At 41.6% G+C, this 24,356-nt stretch overlaps 1 protein-coding gene across 1 annotated transcript in view; it reads left to right on the forward strand.

Moving 5' to 3' along the window:
• Positions 1-422: 422 nt before the first annotated feature.
• LOC124119660 (protein APCDD1-like) overlaps positions 423-24,356 on the forward strand; it is a 51,120-nt gene continuing 27,186 nt past the window's right edge. The window contains exon 1 of the mRNA XM_046482254.2: positions 423-1,077. Within this exon, the coding sequence (XP_046338210.2) occupies positions 1,008-1,077 (70 nt within the window). The 5' untranslated portion in view covers positions 423-1,007. The remainder of the gene's footprint in view (positions 1,078-24,356) is intronic.

The raw sequence follows: 24,356 nt of genomic DNA on the forward strand, positions 1-24,356 counted from the left end.
ACTGAAAATCAAACAAGCCAACGTACAAAAAGGAGAATATTTGATTACTTTTCCGTGCACGAAAAACGTTCACATCACACAAAACCCGACGCCATAGGAAGTCTGTCTCTCTGCACACATCGTTTGAATCATTTCACCAACATTACTCACGGGACAATATAAGCGTTTAGTTTACCAGTTTCGCTAGGAGTCTTTGAGCTATGCATGTTTGACTACCGCTGCCGTTGAAAACATCGGTTCAGATCAACTCGTTTGTTTCTTTCAACGCAATCTGCTCTGACTGACCCTGAGAGACGAGCGCGAGTCTTGTGAATGTACTCAATCGCCTGTCACTCAAACCGAGGTGGCTTGTGTTCTCGGTTCTGATTGGTCGCTCGGCAGATAAGCCCCGCCTCTGCCTCGAGGGCTGAGATACACTTGCTATGTTGTGAAGTGAATTACGCTTCGTCTCAATCACCTGCTTGATTTGGCTGACGAGTCAGTCATTGAAGAAATGTGTTGCGGTTTTGGACAACTTTGAGTGTGTGGCTGATTATATTAAGTGCTTCACGTGTGGATTGCGACAACCAGTGTGACTTCTCTTTGACGTGTATATGCACAAACATATATATCGTCTGCTTTTGGATTCAATACCAAAGTGAACTGTATCGTCTGCTACCCACAAATGAAGGAAGGGACGATTACAGGAGGCAGAATTTGATTAGGATTTGACAGAAAAAAGCCCTCGGGTGTTCTACATAATCAACATCAACAAAACTCGAGCAGACGACATTCAGACAATCACACGGTCACACCCGATCAAGTTCGCTGGCTCCACATCTGATGGAATGTGAATTGATGAAGATAAAGACCTAATATTACATGTCTCCTACGTGGACCGACTTTGATGGATAAACACATGGTACCGAAGTGACTGACAGAGTATTGTACCCCATCGAAACTGTGTCAAGATTATTATCTACCTCCAAATATCAATGCCCACTTTAAACACAGGACGGTCAATCTAGATGTCCAAGAGAACTGACGAGATGGGGTATCGCAAGCACAGGTTAATTTACCTAGCTCTTCTCTTTACAGGTAAGTCAGCGGAAACGTAACTTGATCGTCTTTTTTAGGTATGTCATTAAATGTTTCGGGGAATGTGCCGATATACCGGCTGGTTTTTTTTATTACGGGTGTTTTTGTATATGGAAACATTTGACAAAGCCGTTCCATTCCTAACCGATGCCATTTGTGGTTATTTATATGAATTGTTATATTTCGGATAATTCCAGCACTCGTTCTTGTTGGATTATTGATACTATTTTCACATAAACATACTGTGTTTGTGAAATATAACCAAACGAGCCTGTTGGATGTTAAACACGTCCATACCACGTGGGATTTGCTACACTGGTCTGTTATGCAGTCTAACCCGTAACAAGCATGGATTTAGCGATACCAGCTGAAGCAGGGCGTTTAACAACGATGGTGCTTATATCTGAGTTTGCTAAACTAAAGGCTTACTGTCACGTTTTCGAAATAAATCCAAATATCCAGATGTGATCCAGTCTTGAGACGGAGACTGTACGGTGATAATGACCGGCTTACGAACGGACGACTTATCGCCAATGTGCAATTTCAGGTGCATCCGATATCAGTGCATAGTGACAAAGCACGATTACATTTGAAATTTACACTTGTCGTTCGTGAAATGAAATATCTGCTGCAGTAGTTTTACTCAATAGGTTAGACCAGACATACAGGTGTATTTTTAAATAACTAAACTGGCTCATTTAATCATTTAAACCCATGAAAACCATTTTCATATGTAACTATGTGCGTATTTCCACCTGTCGTCACTCAGCAGATATAAGTGAAGATAGATTCATGTTTTTTTCATCTTGTTATAACACCTGGAATACATAGTTTTCATTTATGTTTTTTTGTATCAAAATGATGCGATTCATTCAGTTGATTTGCAATGTAATAAACGATCATTCAGGTCATATTCGTATGTAATAGCAGATCTGTAATAATGCAATCAGTTTTGAATAACAAGCAAAATCATAATAAAAAAAAGTAAAGTTAGGGTTTGTTGATAGTAAACATATGTTCAAAGAATAGCTTTGTTGTTGAAAACGGCAGTTATTAATCTTAAAACTTTTTGCTTAATAACCTTTGGCAATATAAACACGCAGCTTCAAAGGTTTTTAACCCGGAAAAACAACACTTTTCAGCCACAGTCAGTGTGATAGGCCTTTTGGTCCTAACGTCACCCCTTCCGTCGTATATACACACTGGCAAAGCCATAAAACATATTTATCATTTGTCATAGCTCGCCTTGTACAACACCATCCCTGAAAACATCACAGGGTGGTTGTACCAGCGTGACGTATTGTGTGTCTTTAAGGCGCTGGCGTGACAGGACTGGGATATAGTGACAGTATGTACGGTGTGTGAATACGATATAAATAACTATACGCGACGGACATTTTGTCCAAATTTCGCAAGTAATCATGTAATTTTATAAACCTATTTATATGTCTACATATATGCACGATTGAATAAAGCGACAGTACCCTTTCCATATCAAATAGAAATATCTGCATAAAGCAGAGTCGATTGTACAATTCCGACTATATCATAGTCATGTGTTTATGAATCACTATCAAATAGTAATGATACCAGGTGATCGCGAAAACCCGGTGGCACCCGTCACAAACACATGCAAAGGCAAGTCAGTTGTTCACCTAAAAACATGGGAACATATGGTACAAGTCAAAATAGGGAATTGCATCGGACATCGTTTTTGTCACTGATGCGTCCAGTTTGGAAATGTCCTCCACATGTCCCCAATAAAACATTTCTTAAATTTTACTGAGGCCTTGAATGTTGTAACCTTGATCAAACAAGGCCTATTCAAGTCATACACAAACCCTGAAGTAATTACGTTTTTTACGTCAATTCGTACGCTCGAGCGCACGTATGTACCTCCGCACGTACGCAAGCAATGGCGCGTGTATTTTTGTATTTTTATGATATCTCGATCGAACCCGCCATGACTCTGCATTCTTATAAACCACATTGTTTCGCGGAGGTAGCTATGCAATAGCAGATGATTGTCAGTATATAGATAGGTAGGTTAAATATGACGTATTAGATCCATATGTGCACGAAACAGCCATGGTCGTTACGATGCGTGATGTAGCCCTGTGTGGGAGGTAAAATCCATGTCGACATGCACTCCGTACAAAGATTATGGCTTGTTGCCCGATATTGTGTCGGACAGGGAGTAATGTTTTGTGTCCTCACGTTTACGTTTAAAATTTTTGTCCGTGTGAACAGTGCCATATATTCACGTGTAATTTTCATATTATGCTAACGAGATGGAGATTTCAATTTGTTGAATAAGGACAATTGGGGATAAAGAAAACAGTCCAATGTGTCAAAATATGTCTCGATAGGTTTCATGCTAACCTAACCAGCTTTATGTTAAGCAAGGGTTATTGTGATACATATCGTTTTTAACTTGTCAAATACCAAAAATCAACGAATCACCATTCACACAGAAACTGATCTAGTTCTTTAAAAGGCATTTAGAAGTGATTCACATAAGGAAGAGATTATATGGATGTCAACTTCTTTATTATGAGGAACACAACGTTTCGAAGAATATGCTTACTCCTTCATCAGGTGAATGATTCAGCATTCACCTGATGAAGGAGTAAGCATATACTTCGAAACGTTGTGTTCCTCATAATAAAGAAGTTGACATCCATATTTTCTCTTCCTTAAACTGATCCAGTTATGCTTTAGTGTACAGTAAGTATAGTGTGTGAGTGAGCTTTTAGAGGACCCCATACATGGGCTTAACACAATGTACGAATGTGGGGAATCGAACTCGCGCCTTCGGCGTTACGAGCGAACGCTTTAACCACTAGGCTACCCCACCGCCCCTAGTAAGTATAGATCGAATTGATCGAGAAAAAACATCATATACCTCACATGCTTCTGGTGTGTCGAAACTGTAGCATCTAAGGCCACTCAAAATGAATTATATGTTCCATTGTTTATTTCCACATATAATCATCTTAAACTCTCTGAAAATGTGAATTAATATTCTTTTACATCGCAATATTCTCACAATATTATGAAGGACTGTAAATAATCGATGGGCCTTACGAATATGCTCTAGGAATATTCGGGGTACTTGCATAAACGAAATAACGAAAACAGATAATACGTTTGTTGTTGCCTAAGTGATTTCAGCCAGTCATGTAATTCATTTACATATGTAGCACAAAGTCATTTGGTGCACTCCGAAAATGCGGTGATAAGTGCCTTTTTAACTGTGCCCAAATATCGTATTTCGCATTGTAATGTCACCCTTGCCGTTTACATATCATGTTACTTGTATATATAACACATTTCATCCACTGAGACAATAACAAGCAGCGCTAAGCAATGGCGGCTGGAAAAATAGACATTATCATTACCAAAACAACCTCCCGCTGATGATTCCGGGGTAAACTAGGATCCCGGTTCCTAATGCTTGTCGTAAGATTCGATAAAATGAGGATCGGGTGGTCATAATGTTTTACCTGCTGATGTCATGTCATTGTACTCTGACGATGTAGATTTTGTTTATGCTATCAACCACTTGTTTGTCAAGTCCAGATTCGAATATTGGGTAGTCACTCTGTATAACCTAGTTAGTTTGGTGTCATTGTAATCTCTGCGGCATGGATCCTTCTTCATGTTATCAACCACTAGTCCAGATTCGATTGTTAACAGCCTTGCACTCTCACTCCGACAACCCACCGACTTGAATGTTTGTATACAATGTATGTAAACTGGCGGGCAAAGGAAAGTATACACTCGAAATTTGAACTGACCAAAAACCCGCGAAGATCCTGGTTAGAATAGGTCTTCAGCAACCCATGCTTGCCGTAAAAAGCGACTATGCTTGTCGTAAGAGGCGGCTAACGGGATCGTGTGGTCAGGCTCTCTGACTTGGTTGATGTATGTCATCGTATCCAAATTGCGTGGATCGATGCTCTTGATATTAATCACTGGATTGTCCGGTCCAGACTCGATTATTTACAGACCGGCGTCATATAGCTGGAATATTGCTGAGTGCGGCGTTAAACAACCAACCAACCAACCCAAAAATACAAACGTTATCAAAACGTTACTAGCCTGAAAAAGTTGCCGAAACACTTCAAACTTAAGGTCCACAACACAACCATCAAACATGGTGTACATACTTTCTGTTACACAGTAGTTCATGTCGATGCTATATAGCCGGTAGCACGCAGAAAAAAAATAACACAAAGAACGGAAAAAGTATATGTCCCTGAACTAAACGTATACCCTTTTTCAAATATAACCTTTCCACATAAATCATATTTCAGTGGTTACGAAGTGTACACAATAATTATCCATACTAAAGACCCTTACCTCAAAGGGTTACTCCCCCGGGAAAATTGCATTAAGGAAATCTCAAGCCACGACGCATATGATCTATAAGGGCCAAGACTACCATACAACAGTAATCCTCTTGAACACAAACCACACATAGACCTCGTTTAGCGCCCTGCATAAACACAGGATCAAAGTGATGTCATCGGCTAGTGTATTACCTGTGTCATAGGGTACAACTTCACCCACGATGTCTAACAAGAGGCAAGTACCCGCATCACTGAACAGTGAGATGAGGATGAAGGGTGCTTCGTTCATTCTATTAGAAGTGTCCACCATAATAACAAGTTTCGCTTGACGCCCGGGGTTAGATTCTGGGTGCAGAGTCGACGCACGGGCGTAATGCGACCAAATAGAGGTGCAATTTGGGCTTTGATGTTAATATGGTTACCTTTTGCGGGTGGGTTTTTTACGCTCTGTGCTTAGTTAAGCGATATCTTATTACTGACAATTTCTCATGGAAATTGTTCTCCTCTAGAATTCTTTTGAAAAGGGTAAGAGTGAAAGGATTCTTTAATAGGCATGACTGGTAAACTTGGTGTAGTTGTAAACACGCCTATGTAAATAGAATATTCATGCAGTGAGGTTATAATTGAAAAGCCCAAAGACTTCATTGTAAATGTTGTTTTTGTTTATCATCACAATTCGAAATATTTTCACCAAGGATCGAATATTTTCTCTCTTGTTTTTGTGACTTTATAGAAGAGGTTATTGGTTTAATCATTTTCAATATTAAAGTATACGAATTATATTACTTTTAATGTCTGGGTATATGTGACATTAGAACCAGGGAGTCCAGTGTGTGTGTGTGTGTGTGTGTGTGTGTGGGTGGGTGTGTGGGTGGGTGTGTGGGTGGGTGGGTGGGTGTGTGTGTCTAGTAACCTATGCTGATCATAAAAGGCGAACCGCCTCCGAGGTCTAGTGGTAGAGCGTCCGCCTGGAGAAGGTCCGAGGTTCGATCCCCGGCCGCGTCACACCAAAAGACGTTAAAAGATGGTACTTGTTGTTACCCTGCCTGTTGTTCGGCATTGAGGGGCTAAAACCAGGACTGGTCGGCTCGGAGTCAGTATTTACTGAGCAGGGAATTCATGTTAAACTTCGGCATGGTATCTCATTGGGCGAGCACTACTAAATCGGCATTAGTCCGGACTAGTACAAGCAGCCACACGCACGCACGCACGCACGCACGCACGCACGCACGCATGCACGTCGCTATATAAGAGCAATTATCTTGGACGCGACTTTGAACCCCATTTCACCTCCCCATCTCACCGTAAGAGGAGACTATATGTGGATCGGGTGGCCAGGCTCGCTGACGTGGTTGATGCATGTCGTATCCTAATTGCGTGGATTGATGCCCATGATGTCAATCACTGCATTTTCTGGTCTAGACTCGAATATTTACAGACCGCCGCCATAGAACTGGAATATTGCCGAGTGCGGCGTTAAATAACAAACAAATACAACCCAAAACAGTTTCGCATTTCACATTTGATTTAAACAACGCCAACCTCTTGCTTCCCCACACGATTCTATGAAGAACAAAAAAGTATTAAAATATATCCCCCGGAACTTCCTACGTCTTATGAAGCATTCATAACAATATCAACTTTCAATGTCCATAATTTTACTTCGTATCAGATACTCGTTTCATAGTCTTCAATGAAATACCGACAACAGACGTTAGTGGGTCGTTAAGCCTTACTGTCATAATATATGACCGTGGACCTGTTACAATGATCCAAGGTATGCTAAACGCATTACACGCATTTCAATGTATTTCTTCAGTATGTGAATCGTAACATTTGACACATTTATTATCAGTTTCGCCGATAAATTTAAATTGTGTCGCTAATTTACCCGGAGCCATATCCCACGACCAATCTGCATTATAATACTTTATTTTCATACATTCACCTCACAAAATCTTTAAAGGATTCCTACCGTTTAGTATCCCAGACACCTAAACAATTTGAGGTTCAAGGTTATAATACTAGTGCATTCTATCTCATTTCTCCACTCTGCATATTCGCACACATAGGTCCCCCAGCTGTCTTTACAACGCCAGACGCTAAACCGTGATTTATATCGGCATAAACCCCCATTCATAATCAATGTTTAACCCGAGAAGACCCGGGTAGCACTTGAACTGCGCATAGATAGCGCTCAGGTGTCAAAACCCTTCTCGTTTTTGTCAAACTGACTCCCAGAGCATGAAGATAGCCTTTTGTAAGACAGTCTCAGAAGTTAAGTATACCGATGTGCCTCCACTGATTGCTTCCATCACGTAAGAGCTCGACACACGCTAGACTAACACCTTGTAAACCCTCCCATGGGTCTATCGTAATGTCAAAAGTCTGTTTGGGTGGGTATTCGCCTGTTCGTTCAGTCCACCAGACCAGAAACGTTTCGCATAGACGCATTTTTAGGGTCACCAGCGAGTGTGTAGTTGACTGTCTTTATGGCTACCATACATCGTGCTTGTTTAAAGATATACCCAGTTCGATGAATGCCAGTGACATTTTGAACCCAGTTGAATGGGATGAACAAAGGCGTTTTGTGACGAACTTTAGTTACAAGTCATGAACGTATGGCGCTTTTATGCTTTTTAAAACGCTGTTTAAGGGTTGAGGATAAAGTGTACATGTATATGATATATGTAACCTGCTGAACTAAACAGTATGTTTCTCTCGTGATGTTCTTTTCGTGGGGAACAACTTTGGGATTGTTTACGAGCAATGATAAGGTTCTTTTGGCTTATTCCAATGACAGCAACCCGTTTTTGCGATCATTGATTATTGTTTATAACATAAGGCACGTGTTAATGTAGAATCCAATGGTGAGTAACCCATAACGTAGAGGAAATGGACTCTCGGGTTAACGCCTGTGAGGGTTCAAATACAGAATTTGATACCAATTATCAGTCCAGTTGGTATGAAATGCTTCTGTGTTTCGTGTCATGGTTAGAACTGTGTCTTAGCTATCACCAAAGCTGTGCTCAACTAAATGGAGTTAACGCTTTTGCAACCGTACATCAATCTTTACGAATACAATTTTGAGTGTATAAATACTAGTTTTGGCCCTGCGTTTGTTTGTTTGTTTGTTTGTTTGTTTGTTTACGCTTAGCAATATATCTATATCAAACTATCTGATGGCGTTTGTCTGTTTGTTGGTTACCCTGCGCTCAGCAATATTCCAACTATCTGATGGCGTTTGCTTGTTTGTTGGTTACCCTGCGCTCAGCAATATTCCAACTATCTGATGGCGTTTGTCTGTTTGTTGGTTACCCTGCGCTCAGCAATATTCAAACTATCTGATGGCGTTTGTCTGTTTGTTGGTTACCCTGCGCTCAGCAATATTCAAACTATCTGATGGCGTTTGCTTGTTTGTCTGTTTGATTGTTTACCCTGCGCTCAGCAATATTCCAACTATCTGATGGCGTTTGCTTGTTTGTCTGTTTGATTGTTTACCCTGCGCTCAGCAATATTCCAACTATCTGATGGCGTTTGCTTGTTTGTCTGTTTGATTGTTTACCCTGCGCTCAGCAATATTCCAACTATCTGATGGCGTTTGTCTGTTTGATTGGTTACCCTGCGCTCAGCAATATTCCAACTATCTGATGGCGGCCTGTAAATATACGAGTCTGAACCACACAAATATGGGACTGATATTATGAGCAATGATGGGCTACGATGACAGGCTATCAACCAAGACTGACCACCCAATGTATTAAGCCTCGAACGACAAGCATAGGGTGCTGGGGACCTACTCTAACCTGGAATACCCAAAGGGGTGCGTCTTGTAGGAATAACATACTTGTATGTATATGGATATTGGTTTTTACATCTGTCACCCTCGATTATCCAGTGCATTAAATCGCGACTTTATCATAATAAATATCCAGAACCCATTCGCAACAGCAGTTCCTTTTTCGGGTCCTAATCAACAGCCACGATGCTGTAAGTAGCAATCCAATCGAATAACGCACTTTGGCAAGAGTTTTTTTTGTGCAAAAATACTAAGGGGAAAAGGGATGGCGATGACACTTCCATAAGCTATAGCAGCACATGGGTCCAGAGTATTTATCATAATAGAATTGCAATATCATACCCTGGACAATCGAGGATGTGCAAATATATGGACATATGTCAAAACGGTTGTTGGTCTATGGATAAAAACAACTTCTTACTCTGCGCTGGTTAAACACGAAGATACTCGAAACGAAATCCTGGGTAAAACGTGTTCAAATGGTTTTAAAGTCTGGTTGAGTGAGTGAGTGAGTATGGTTTTGCGCCGCTTTTAGCAATATTCCAGCAATATCACGGCGGGGGACACCAGGAATGGGCTTCACACATTGTACCCATGTCGGGAATCGAACCCGGGTCTTCGGCGTGACGAGCGAACGCTTTAACCACTAGGCTACCCGACCGCCCCTAAAGTCTGGTTGACGTTTGAATTAACCATGTAGGCATGCGTTCACAATTCAGACTTACACATTTTAGTTGCAAAACGAACTAGACAGTTGTTTTATTTTCGTGTGCCAGTGGTATTTACCTAGCCTTGTGGAAAGGCACTGAATAATAAAATATGTGTTTGTCGATATAGAATTGTCATAATATTGAAAGAGTTTTTTCAGTTATAATGTACATTCTGTTGAACATTTTCAAAAAAGGACGAGACAAATGTAGACATTGTGTCACAGGTAATAGGGCTGTTTTTGTTCACAACATTGGGGGTTCGGTTCAGACATTCCTCAACATGTGATATGAATGTCTTCACACAGCATTTCACAACAGTTGTCATATATAACCTCCTGCACCACTGCTTACAAAAAGCGGCGCGATCTCAAGCCTGTATATACATAATGTTAATAGGTATCTAAATGTGTAGAGTGGTCTTGATGCGTTCATTCAATGTTGAAGAAATGATATCAAATGTTAATAGATTGGTGTCGCCCTGTATAGCTGGGGCCCATAGTGGGTTCGATTCCCAATTATGACCTTTGGTACCTCAGAATCACCTCCATACTCATGCTCTTCGAAAGGTAAACGTCGACAAGCTTCCTCCCAAATCAACTGACACGTGATAAAGATATATTGATGTTTTACGCCGCAGAATTAATATTTCAGCTACACAACTGCGGTCTGTAAATAATCTATTGATTTTGGTATAAAGGATCCCCGGCGTATGTACGATAACACACAATAGGCACAGCACAGAATCGTATCACCCTTTTCCCTTTTCTGTACGCTTTTACGAAATCGGACCCAGAATACACGATTGTGTCAAATGTCAGTTGTTTCATTAACAAAATTTAGATTTACTATGAAACTTACAACTGAATTACTGTTCAAATGTGGTTAAATCCGATTCAATCACTCGCAGTGTTAGAAATTGGCAATAGTCCTGTAGTCCTCGCCAAACTGCCCAATAGTTTATAATTGGGTATCATAAAGACAAGTAGAATTTGTAAGGGTTTTGCTATATGTTATCAAAAATGCTAGTTTCTACCGCTGACTCGCTTTGGTTGCTCCCTCACTACACCGGAGTGAGTTGATGCACGTCATCGTATCCCAATTGCGTGGATCGATGCTCATGAAGACAATCACTAGATTGTCCGGTCCAGACTCGATTATTTACAGACCGACGTCATATACCTGGAATATTGCTGGGTGCGGCGTTAAACAAACAAACAAATCGAACATATATCATCACATCACGGTGTGTGAGATCTTGGAGTAAAGCCCGATGTGATGCAAGTCTCAGACCGCTTTCATGAAACCAACAATTATGGGTATGGAGCTGATAAACCTAGAAAGACAATCAGGGCGAATGAAGGGTTTTCAACCCACGATAACAGGTGTCTCTCACGCCTAAGGGACGCAATCCTGCACAGCGAATTGCGGCGCCTTAGACGACAGGGCCACCCGTGCCCCAACAACGGTGGTCATGAATCCACCTACAACTGCGGACATGAACAGTACCAGTGGGAAATGACCACGTTTTCACCTCCTCTTCTGGTCTCCATGTTCTCCACCTCCCCTTCACGTCTATGTAACGACTGTCGTGATTGGCTCCAACACTATAACCGTGACCAACAACCCAACCCAACGACATAACGCTTGCCATCATTAAGAAAAGATTAAGATAATCCCTGCCAACACACAGGCTTCTGTTGTGCTATACATCAAACAATCCGTCAGCATAATGACATTTACATATCAGGAACGCGCGGTAGTCACACATCCAAACCCTGGCCATATGTCCACACACAAGTCCGACAGCACCGTAGTTTATGACCCCCTTGTCACAATGTTGGACGATCATAAACTCTCCGCCGTGCTATAATGTATACACGTTTTCACGTATTTGTTTATCTTGTAACATTTCTGAAGCAACGTTTCCATAGCCTTGTTTGCAGCCCATCTGTTTTATGGTCGCAATTGTTCGGCGAATACCCCTGATCCTCTTTAACCGCGTATCAGAGAGAGTTTCCCCACACGTATTAACGTTGGTGTTTATACGCAAAAAGTCATAGGAAAAACGCGATTGTGAATGAGCAAACATTTATTCTTACTAAACTACCCTACGTGCTTCTAAACCCGGGAGGGGCACTCGGCTTAATGATGTATTTGGACAGATGAATATGTCGGTTGAAGGATCGAGCAGCGTGACAACAAAGTTTTGGTAAAAAAAGCGGAGTTGCATCTTTTAACTCATATATATGATAGATGTGTCTCTCCATGATTTTTCAGTCGAATAGCCCTGCTTAATTATCTTTGTTCCTTTTTTTAACCATGACGCTGACATGTTTTATTATACCTAATTGGACATATTCATCAACCAGTTGGCCTTGCTATTGACTTTTCTATTGTAAGATAAGGTCACCGCGATTACGTCATCTCACCATGCACCTTAGAGTGAGTGAGTTAGTTGTAACGCCGCTTTGAACAGTATTTCAATGTCAGCTTCCGGGGGAAAGACACACGTGATCCAGGTCTCAGATGTTCAGCACTTTGGCGAAACCCACGAGCATAATATCACCAGAGCGAATCTGGATTCTAAACGGCGATCATAGTTTTCTGGCACGCCTGAAGGAAACACACAATTGTTGAACCTGAGACGACTGGGCCGACGGTGACCCACTTTTTTCTTAACGACCGACCATTTGATAATTTCATATTCTGTGAGGGGCTTGGAATTTTATCGAAAAAACATGTCCCGAAAAATCTTTTAAAAAAATAAATTACATTGTTTCAAGGTGTTATTCTTTTAAAACATCAGGCTCATAGTTTTAAATTAAAAAAATATATGGTTTTGATGGTCGGTCCCTCAGATACAATGGTTTATGTGTTTATTACTTATTTACTTGATAACCATCTTCAATCGGCAAGCTGTCAAACCCCTGTCGTCAACCGACCTTTTATTGCGTAACCTCTGTATCCCTCCTCGTACGTAGATTCGAGTACCCCTGGCCGCATTTCCTGTGTCCCTATCGTTACCGACGGCAGTTTTCGTTAGCCGGTTGTTTATGCCGATTTGCCAAACATGCCGTGGTGTAAGTTATGCATCAGCCAGGATATAAGTCAACTTGCATCAACCCAAGACTCAGGCCTCATCTTCAGAAATCTATCCGCCCCGGAAAAAAACATCACGACGAAGTACATAAGAGATCGGATTATGTTCCTGAGTTTTGTAAAGGTATCCGATATCTAGAAAAATTCAAAGAATTAGCTGGACCCCTCTGATGAGTCATTTCAGATAACCTTCACCCTTGTATGTCAGTCGTTGCTCTTGATCGATGGTTTTCCTCTCACCGCTGACTGTCATATGCATCTATAACGATGTCCACGTTTATCACTAAGATAAATAACGCATTCATCACCACCTTATAACGATACTATGCGAGCGAAAACCGTTCACACACACTGACAGTAAATATAAACAGCCGCGTAGAGGCAATGAAATATTGCTCGCCGAGAGTTTCTAACGCTCAAGGGCTGTTCACTCCTACACCTCGACGCTCGAACTCTTTAGCTAATAAAGTGAATATGGTTTGAGACAGCGACTCGCAAATACGATACGGCGACATGAAATACTGACACACAATGAATCTCTGAAATCTACTCGCTTTAAACTGCAGTCTACAAAGGCAGTGTACGCACAGAAAGTACTTAGCGGTGGACTGAAATAGAAAAAGAGCCTTCGGTGTCGGTGGCTTGATGGGTGGCGGTGTATTCCCTATCGCTCCACGTGTGAGCGACAGTGGACTTAAATGCAGTCCAAGTGCTAGGTAGTTTTCAAAGGAGATTTAGTTTATCAACATGATTATCATGAGGTGTTTTCTAACTCCAACGCGTTAAGATCTTGCTATTGTCAGACTGTCAACATTGGTCTCGGTGGCCGGTCACTGCCATATTTCTCTGCCTATTATAGGGATCAAAGGGGGTTCTTATCTTAGGAATCATTGACCTAATAGGGGTGCTACTTACACTCCCTGGATAGGTTGTTCCTTTGGGGTAGCGCCATCATTACCAGAGATTAGGAGGGTTTAGCTTAAAGGGTATGGGGTGTTTAGTGAACACTGGTTTTTGTATGTTTATGTTGGCATAGGTTTAGGGTTTGAGTATACAGGTGTTCGGATTGTTAAATGTACTTTGAATAAACCTGTAACAATTTGTGATATACGAGTATGTTTATGAACGTGAATGGTTGAAAATCGTGAAAAATGTGTATCAGTTGGATATTTGCTAATGTAATACCGCATATCGGGTCCTTATTAGCAAACAAATTGAGGCCTCGGTCTGGTCAGACCACTTCAGGGGTCGGATCCCCGGGTCCTTGTGTTAGCATATTGAGGCCTCGTCAAGAGTAATTATTTGTATAATATTGAACATACATACATACATACATACATACATACATACATACATACATACATACATACATACATACATACAAAAAATGACCCGGTCGTTTTGTCGAATTGTATATTTGTGAACACCTATAACTCGAATCCGAGTTATAATGGAACTTATACCGCAGAGTAAATAACAGACTAACCCATCGTCAAACATGTCTACCCGGAAGCCTGTGATGTTTCAGCTCTGATCACGAGTGTCGACTGGCGAACTCTAGAGCAGCATTAACAAGATAATCACAGGCTACACAGGCCACCTGCGTCCCGCCTACGTTGAGACTTACAGTATACCTCGGATTGACTCAGGCATACTCCAGGCATCGGCAGCCTCAAGTTAGCAGCGGTGTCGTTGTTCTTATTTAGAAAAACTAAAAATAAGCCTACAGCGGGTTCGTTATTCAAAGATTGTATATTAAACAACTACACTCGAGTCTGTTTAATAACTCATTTGAATATCGCCATGATAATGAGAGAATGTTATCTTATACACCGACAAACCAGTGGCTGATAGTATGCAAGTGCACGACTGAAACGCAATAACCAAGGTGTCATTGATTGTAATCACTGCATCCTCATTTTGATCGACTCTCTTTGCGAGTACGGAGTATTTTCCCCGGAATTCGAAAGCGATTTTTATAACTTATCATCCGAGAACAATCGTCCCCATTTGTCCTCACAGGCTGATTCAAATTAGTGTTAAAAATCGTCATGAAAACATTGAATGAGTGAGAGGCAAATGTTTCATCAGAATCTGAGTAGGTTCCCGGAACGTCAAGAATGCGATTTGTTGTATGTAAAGTTTACGTGAGTCCCACATCTACTCACGGCTATCGTATACATCCTAGGTGATGGATGACATTTATGATGAAGCAACCCTCCGTCAAGAAGACACGTGGCTTCATAACTATGCAGGACAGATTTCTATTAAGGGACTCTCACATGCTCGGAAATATATATCTACTCAGAATCAACCTTTTATGGGGTCTGGAAGTGAATGAATGTTGTACCAGGCATTCTAACAGCGACCCCAAAACGGCCTGAAAATATAACCCGGTGACCTTGAGCAGGTGAAAATGGAGCTTGAGCAGGTAAACTAGCAGCTTGAGCAGGTGAAATAGAAGCTAAGTTGCAGAATTGATCCACACCGACAGGGTACCATGACACTTCAAATAATCCAGGCCTCAGCTGAAGGTACCTTAAGGGTTAGGCGAAAGGTAGACACACAGTATTCCATGATTGTCAACGCCGACTTGAATGTTTGTTTGTTTGTTTGTTTGTTTGTCGTTTAACGCCGCACTCAGCAATATTCCAGCTATATGACGGCGGTCTGTAAATAATCGAACCTGGACAAGACAATCCAGACAATCCACGCAATCCACGCAAATGGGATACGATGACATGCATCAACCAAGTCAGCGAGCCTGACCATCCGATCCCGTTAGTCGCCTCTTACAAATCAAGCTGGTTTGTACAATCTCACAGAAGACTATAAACATTTTACAAGAAAATATCAGGATGGTACTTTATAGTTATGCCATGCCTTTATATATCCGCGCTCAGCAGTTATCTAGCTCTACAACCCCAGACTAAAAATAATCACGACTGGACCAGACAAACCAGTGATTGAGCTTACAGGATACGATGACACGCAACCAAATCACGGAGCCTGACCACGGATCCAATTGGTCGCCTCATTCGACCAACACAGGGTTGTTGGGGACACGGAATTCACACAGGGCCGTTATCTTTTTATAACACATCTCCACTGCAGTTATTATTAAACACTACATAGAATTAATTAAGAGAATTCTTGCTCATTTTAATTGATGTTCCGACAACACCCCTGTGTAACTGATGAAACTTGTGTAATGGTTTCAATGTCTAAAAGCAACCTAATGCTTACCTTATTTCTAGAGACAGTGGAAGGTGAACATTAGTACCAAGCTAATGGGTTTTGTTCGAATTGTGTGTATATTTTTCAGAAAAAAAGACATATTAACAAACTACATCTGTAAGTACGTACAGTAAAACAACCTACAGTTTAGCTGTCTCATCTGTTGAAAGATTTGCCCTCTCTCCTTTGCGCATGAGAGCACCACATGTTGACACCCAACACATAAAAATGGTACACACCAAAGGAAAAAGAATCGGGGGTCGTATTTAAGAAATCCTTCTGGGGCAAGCGTTTATGGTATTAACAGTTCACAAGACGCTTGCCCCCAGCCATAAGTAATGTACCCCCTTGCCTTTGTATATACAGAAGTTTTTGTAATAAGCCGAGATATCATTGGCCCGAATTTCCCCATTTTACGACTGGTAAGAGACATACAGACTGGATTTCGTATCAACGCGGGGCAATTCGACGAAGTACGAAGCAGAAACGTTAAGCTTATCGTATTTATCTGTTATATAGAATTATACTCAACTATTTTATTGTCGCTTACATTTCCACTTTTAAGTTGGAAGAATTCAAAAGGGTCTTTGTACCATCTGCCAATCAACTTCCCTTATATCCGACCTCCCACAAAGATGTTTAAAAGAAATGACATCGAAGCAGCCGTCAACAAGTTAAGGGAGTTTATTTTGGACCTTCAACACAGTTTCCTCGTCGAAGGTTTAAATGTGTTTGTAGTAAAGATCACGGTTGTGTATTTTTACGTCAATGTTGTATATGGATAAATACTGCTTTATCACCAGTGTATCAAAACCAAAGGAAGCATGCTATCTGATTTAAGGAGCTGCAGCTAGGGTTTCTTTCGTTGAATCAGATACGGAGAGAACGCATAACGGTAAACACGTTCGCGGGTCTGATAGTTACATCAGTGCGTCTATATTTATGTCATAACTTGGGTTTGTTTGGAACACGACCACTTTTATTGCCTCCTGCTATTTTCTGAAGAACTTCAAAGCGGAGAGCATATATGAACTCCCGATACGATGCACACGAGAGCGCTCAGGTCCCCAAAACATTCAAACGTGTTTATTTAACTGCGGGCATTAAGAAAAGCAAAGTGACGATACTGTACACAATATTACCATGCATTCATTCATGTTTTCGACTTTTTATGAATAACTATTTATGATAGCCAAAACATGAATGTAAGAACGAAAGGTTATAAGTCGTTTGAAGTGAATAAATAAACGTTCCGCCCAACTGCATGGGATTCACGTGTCGTATGTATCTGTGCTTGTTTACGAGCTTCACGTGTCGTCAATTATCTACCAGAACGTGTTTTGCATTCGCAGCACGTGCTTCACATGTCGTGTCCGTTAATTGAATTTATTAGAATGCGTTTTCACGTTTAAGTCAACTCTATGATGGGTGCATGTTTGTGTGTAAAGCACGGGATTCACGTGCTGTCTCCGGGCCTTCTAAAGAACGTGCCAGTGTGTACGACACAACGTGCAGTTTTATCCACCTTAAACTGGTTATCGTTTACAGCAGGTGTTTCCCTTGTTATGTTCATTTCGTATTGTGAGTTTAGTGAGTTAGCATAGCAACGCCACAAACTACGTACTTACTCACACCTTGACTAAAGGATTGAGATTCCTTTGACAGACCATGTTTTAAGTGAAGCCCCGCTAAAATGAAAATTACTTGTGGAATTATCCTGATGAAGAAAACGGAATATTGTAGTTTTATGAATAGGCGCTTGTATTGTGTGTTTTAACGCCGCACTCAGCAATACCCCAGCTATATGACAGCGGTCTATAAATAACTATTCTTTACCAGACATATACAGCGATGCGTCGATCTACGTATTTGGGATACGATGACATATATCAACCAAGTAAGCGAACCTTCCCACCCGATCCCGTTAGTCGCTTCTTGCGACAAGCATGGATTGCTGAAGACTAGTTCCGATGCGTATCTTCACGAGGAACGGCGCTTCTGTTAGTAATCGATCAGAATGCAGGATGTCCAGAATAACGGAGTTCCACTGTATGTTACTTGTGTCGTCATAGAGCTTTGTTGACCATGGAGCTCAAATCATCAATATCACTTCAGTTTGTTTTTTGAGTAAGGACACCATCTAAAATCAACATTCTTTCAAGGTCAAACGAATCTGATTGCTCTCCGTGGACATGCACCATCAATCGTCTCGAGGACCATCACCCCATATCATGCAATGAGCAGATTTGTGGATGGCAATTAACCCGTTAACAGAATTAATCTCTAGCTCGGTAACTGGTTTTGATTTAAGCACGGAAGACAGTAATTGAACATACTTCGAATATCAATCACACACTGTGCCACTCTGACGGCAAGTAGATGGGGAGCAATTTCCAGGTTACTCAACCTTGTTTGGGATAAACATTTCGTGTATATTATGTTCTGTGTAGCTGCGGAACCGTAATTGTGTACTTTTCTATCTGACACTAGAGTTTGTTTGTTGTTTAACGCCGCACTCAGCAACATTCCAGCTATATGACGTCGGTAAAATGTAAACAATCGAGTCTGGACCAGACAATCCAGTGATTGATATCATGAGCATCGATCCACGCAATTGGTATATGATGACATGCATCAACCAAGTCAGCGAACCTGACCTCCCGACCCCGTTGGTCACCTCTTACGACAAGCAAACTCGCCTTTTACGGCAAGCATGGGTTGCTGAAGACCTATTCTACCCCGGATCTTCACGGGTCGACACCCACTAAAGCTAATGTATAGCTGATGCACACCTTTATAATGTTCTATTAAAGTCCGGTGCTGATTTTGCACCAGCTTTCAAATGATTCTTCACAGTTCAAATTCGGAATGGATATACCCCTTATATCTAAACTTGTGATGCTGATCGCGACACAAAATAATATTCATCCACAATATAAACATAACATGCTTATTGACGCAATGTTGTTTTTCGCCGGGGTCGATATTTTAGTCATATCACGGCGGCTTGCAAATAATCGAATATTGACCAGACAAACCAGTGATTGATAACGGATCAACAATCGACGTAATCGGGTCGTTATGTACAATAAAGTATTTCAGCACCATTTACACGTGAAGATCTGGATTATCTGTCCAAACTCGATTATTTCCAGACCGCAGTCATATAGCTGGATAATGTTGCGATGTTAAGCAACAAACAAGAAAACAAATAGCACCATTTATCTCAAACGTTTAGTCGCAATTGTTTGTAGACAATCACGGACTATGCGTTTAGTTCTTTGATGTTCGCAAAAGCTTCAACAACAAAATGTAAAAATTATATACTGCATGCAGAAACTTCACCTCATCTGACCTCGTCAACAGTAACAGCATTGTCCTCATAGTGTGTTGGCGTAGAGGGGAGGGGCCGTGCCTCGTATATCTGGCCATTTAATAACAATAAAGTATCCATTTTAAACCACTTCACAACTTGAAGCTTTTTGAGTGAACATCAGAACAATTTGCATCAAAGGATTTGGTGTGCACGGGCTATAACGAACATAGTGTTGGTAGAGAGAATGTTGTTGTTTTTCACTCCGCTGGCAGAAGATGTATACATGTATATCGGGGCTTGGGTATACCCGGTTCTGGGCCTTGCAAACTAGAGGTTGATAACACGAACACCGATCCATGACATCATTGAAAATGACATGCAAGGCCACCAGTTGATCCATAATTGTTTGTTCTTGCAATATGCATGAGATGCTGGGGATGTGTTCTATCAGGGGTATCAGTCGAGGTGTGTGTGTGGGGGGGGGGGGGGGGGGGGGGGGGGGGGCGCTTGCTTGGATGGATGGGGAGCCTTTGCATGCTATGATTGCGTAAGTTCAGCATTTGGCGGGAGGTGGATTTTGGGGCATACGGTATAAGCGATCTATGAAATTAGGAATGTCAGGATGATAAATGTTGTCAGCAATACGTCAAACTAAACCCTTGTTTATTAAACCCGTCAGTACTTTCTTCACACGAATTCTCGGCTATCCAGGTTACTTTATGACCTCGTCATTATTACACGGAACAACTGGGAAATAAAAAAAACGATAAAAATAGTTGGGATTGCCCTTATCCGAAAGAGACAGAGTAAACCAGCCGTGCTCCCTTGTACAGGGTATCCAGATTTACACTAATTCCACTCTGAATGTGTTTTTTTACAATTACATTTGTAAATAATTGTAGCGTGCGGGAAACCGTTTCTTTGTTGTATAAAGTGTGTTAGGGGTGATATATTGTGTTCGCTGTTAGCCTTGCAGTGGGACTATGCCCTAAGACATTTTGTTCATGTTGCGTTAGACTAACATTTAGTCCCTGAAATCTTATATTACACAATATCCTTCTTGACTCTAAAAATAAAAATAAATTTCCTATGCTGATTTCAATAGAGCTAGCTTGAGCTGGCTAGACTTGCTTTTGTATGCATTTCTAGATTATGTTTTTTTCATAAAATAAATATATTCCACGGTCATGGTGCAGGACTAATGTTGCGTATACCTGATTGTGTAGACGCTGCAGTAGTGCCCTTCATGAAACGGAGACGTTCGTCTTTACGTTATAATTGTACTCATGAACTGTTACACAGAGAATGTCACCCTCCTGTCTTTTAATATGCAATATATCAACACAAGTCGATACAAGTTTAAATCTCAGAGGCTTTCCTCTGAGATTTATATCTTTATCGACGGGTGTTGCCTCGGAGTTTTAAACTTTTATCGACGAGTGTTGATATATTTGATTATATCACATGAAAAGACACGAGGGTGTGATTCTATTTTTGATCATTTTTCCAACGTTCTCGGTTCATATACAGTTATAACCAGTGTCTTGAGTGCAAAATGTACTGCTAGCCAGCTTCTATACGAACATATCGTCTATGAAATCTTTTATTACACAATACATTTCTCTCATCTAAAATAAAATTAAACAAAACAATCCTGATACTGATTTGGAATTAGCCCTGCTTTTATATAAATCTAGATTGGTTTTGTTTTCATAAAATACGTATATTCCACAGTCATGGTGCACGACTAACCAGCTTCAGGTGCAGTGAAATTAGTGATGTCATTTAATTGTGACGTCATGTTATCCGATGACGTCACTATTCTGTGGAAAGCACTGCGATGCAAATTCATAGCAGCGATATCACCTAGGATGTATAGCTTGATCTCACCAAAGCTATATCCACCGTGGAAGCCAGTTTAGATTATAAAATATTATGCATCACAACATTTTAATTACCAGAGGCACACACTGATGTTTTGGAACCACATAAATCATACTGGCTTTTGCCTGCACGTTTTCGTAAGCCCAGCCTCCCTTAAGACCGGCCATGGGCAAATTACCGTATTTCCTCTATTAGACGCCCGGGCTTCTATTCATTTCGGACAAGCCTTTGACCCGGCGTCTTTTAGAGGCCCGGCGTCTATTGGAGGCCCGTCTTCTACTAATACCCCCATTTCACTATGACCACGAATTTAGGTCCCAAAAAGGGATCATTAGTTGTATCAATTGATCGACCCGGCGTCTATTGGAGGCCCGTCTTCTACTAATACCCCTATTTCACTATGACCACGAATTTAGGTCCCAAAAAGGGATCATTAGTTGTATCAATTGATCGACCCGGCGTCTATTGGAGGCCCGTCTTCTACTAATACCCCTATTTCACTATGACCACGAATTTAGGTCCCAAAAAGGGATCATTAGTTGTATCAATTGATCGACCCGGCGTCTATTGGAGGCCCGTCTTCTACTAATACCCCTATTTCACTATGACCACGAATTTAGGTCCCAAAAAGGGATCATTAGTTGTATCAATTGATCGACCCGGCGTCTATTGGAGGCCCGTCTTCTACTAATACCGCTATTTCACTATGACCACGAATTTAGGTCCCGAAAAGGGATCATTAGTTGTATCAATTGATCGACCCGGCGTCTATTAGAGGCCCGGCTTCTATTTTTTGCACTGAACAATTGATCCTGCTTGTATTAGATTCCCTGCGTCTAATAGAGGAAATACGGTAGCAGGCCTACATTTCATTCAAGTTATTCAAAACCCGAACAGTGTATCTGGTAATTCAAACTTTCACCTCATTTTAGCGTATGTCAATCAACAGCTGACGAGTACCCTAATTGTATAGAGTCAGTGTCTCAATTACATCCAGGGCATTAATTACAACGTCTAGACCGTGACTTGAAACAAGCACCAGGACAGTGGGGCATAGTCTCCAAGCAGAAGCACAATGTTCGTGCGGGGGTGTACGTGTATTGTTAAAACGGGCGTAGGCTGGGAGTTTTCAGCTTTATTGGACGTATAACGTAACGGCGTCGTTGACAGGACAGAACATTGTCTGATCACATAGTTCGGCAGAATCAGAAACTTCTTGTTAACACGTCTGTATCTCTCATATCTTCCAAATTCATTGCATTCCGGGCGAATTCAAACTTGTTCATTCGAGACCTCGCGATGCTCCCATCACGAGAACATTGATGTTCTTAGACGTCGTTAAAGTGAATTATGTCTGGAGGCGTGACTCATGGTTTATATAACATCTGAAGGATAATGCTCGGGTTATCGAGGGGAACTGGGTAGTAAATTACACTCCTCGCTCGATGAGCCAGTGAAGCAGGTTGCCGTGCGTTCAACACTATCACGAAGCCCTATCCACGAAGCATTTGTTGCGCTATGATAGTTGAATCTATCGTTCGAATTAGACTTAGACAGTGGTAATACTACGAACGCGTGTGCATCGAATCCCTGGCTTGTGTCTCCCTCCCTGATCCCAGAAAACCCGGTCAATAAGCGTTCGCAGTTTAACATAGATTCACTAACGTCGTAAAACTAGGAACCCATTGTGGATCGGACTTCTATGTGTCCAAGGGTGACCCAGCATTTATAGTGAATGAGTGAGTGAGTTAGGTTTAACGCCGATTTTAACAGTATTCCAGTTATATCACGGCGTGTCAGCTGAATGTGGGAGGAAAGTCCGAAGTGTTGCAGGTCTCAGACGTTTACAACTTCGGTGAAACCCACGAGCACGGGACCCCCACCCACCCTCATCTGAATCCGCCTGTGGCGTCTCACCCACCTCTAACTTTCATGTACAACTACGACAGCCTGTCAGTAGTTTACGGCATATTTTCGCTGTGCGGCAGTTTTACGCTCGAACCGTTATGGTATCAACATTCTCTTTATTTCAGTGACCCGTGTTATTATTATTTTTGTGTAAGCATATGCCACTATCATCGTGTTATTCAAGTGCTACCTGGCCACAAGCACAGAACCACATAACTTCCCTCAGACGTTGTTGCTTTTTACTTCTGTTGGGTATACGATTAACAGTGGGCGTGTGTGGGTAACGTGTGTACACGTTTTGATGGCTTGGCCTTCAAAGTAAAATATAGCCCAGCGAGGATTCCCGGCCCCTGTTACTCGTGCTTAACGTTAGAGCAGACTGAGAAGGGATTGGTTGGTCAGGCTTGTGCCATGGCAGATTGCGTGTCATCGAACCCGGACGGCTTGGATCGTTGCTCATGTTTTCACTCACTCACTCACTCATTCACTCACTCACTCACTCACTCACTCACTCACTCACTCACTCACTCACTCACTCACTCACTCACTCACTCACTCACTCACTCACTCACTCACTCACTCACTCACTCACTCACTCACTCACTCGCTCGCTCACTCACTCACTCACTCAACCACTCACTCACTCACTCAACCACTCAACCAACCAACCAACCAACCAACCACAGGCCCCAGCGTTATATCTCCGACCTTTCTACATCACGACAGTGTTCATTTAGTGTTGTGGAACGTGGAAGTGTTTGACATGTGGATTGGATGGCAATAATGGCTGTCGGTTGTGTTTCTTGGATGAGTTTCGAGACCAACTTTGCAGCTGAGGCCGGTTAACTGAGGTCGTTTGGTGATGACGTCTAACGATTCTCACCCTCTTGATTACTGTTCTGCTTGTTCAATAGCTAGGCCCACTTGTGTAAACCGACTATAGCGTTACAACTACAGTTTATACTATCGTT

Source organism: Haliotis rufescens, unplaced genomic scaffold, assembly GCF_023055435.1.
Source record: "Haliotis rufescens isolate VD_foot unplaced genomic scaffold, xgHalRufe1.0.p SCAF_17, whole genome shotgun sequence".
In the NCBI taxonomy this organism is placed as follows: domain Eukaryota; kingdom Metazoa; phylum Mollusca; class Gastropoda; order Lepetellida; family Haliotidae; genus Haliotis; species Haliotis rufescens.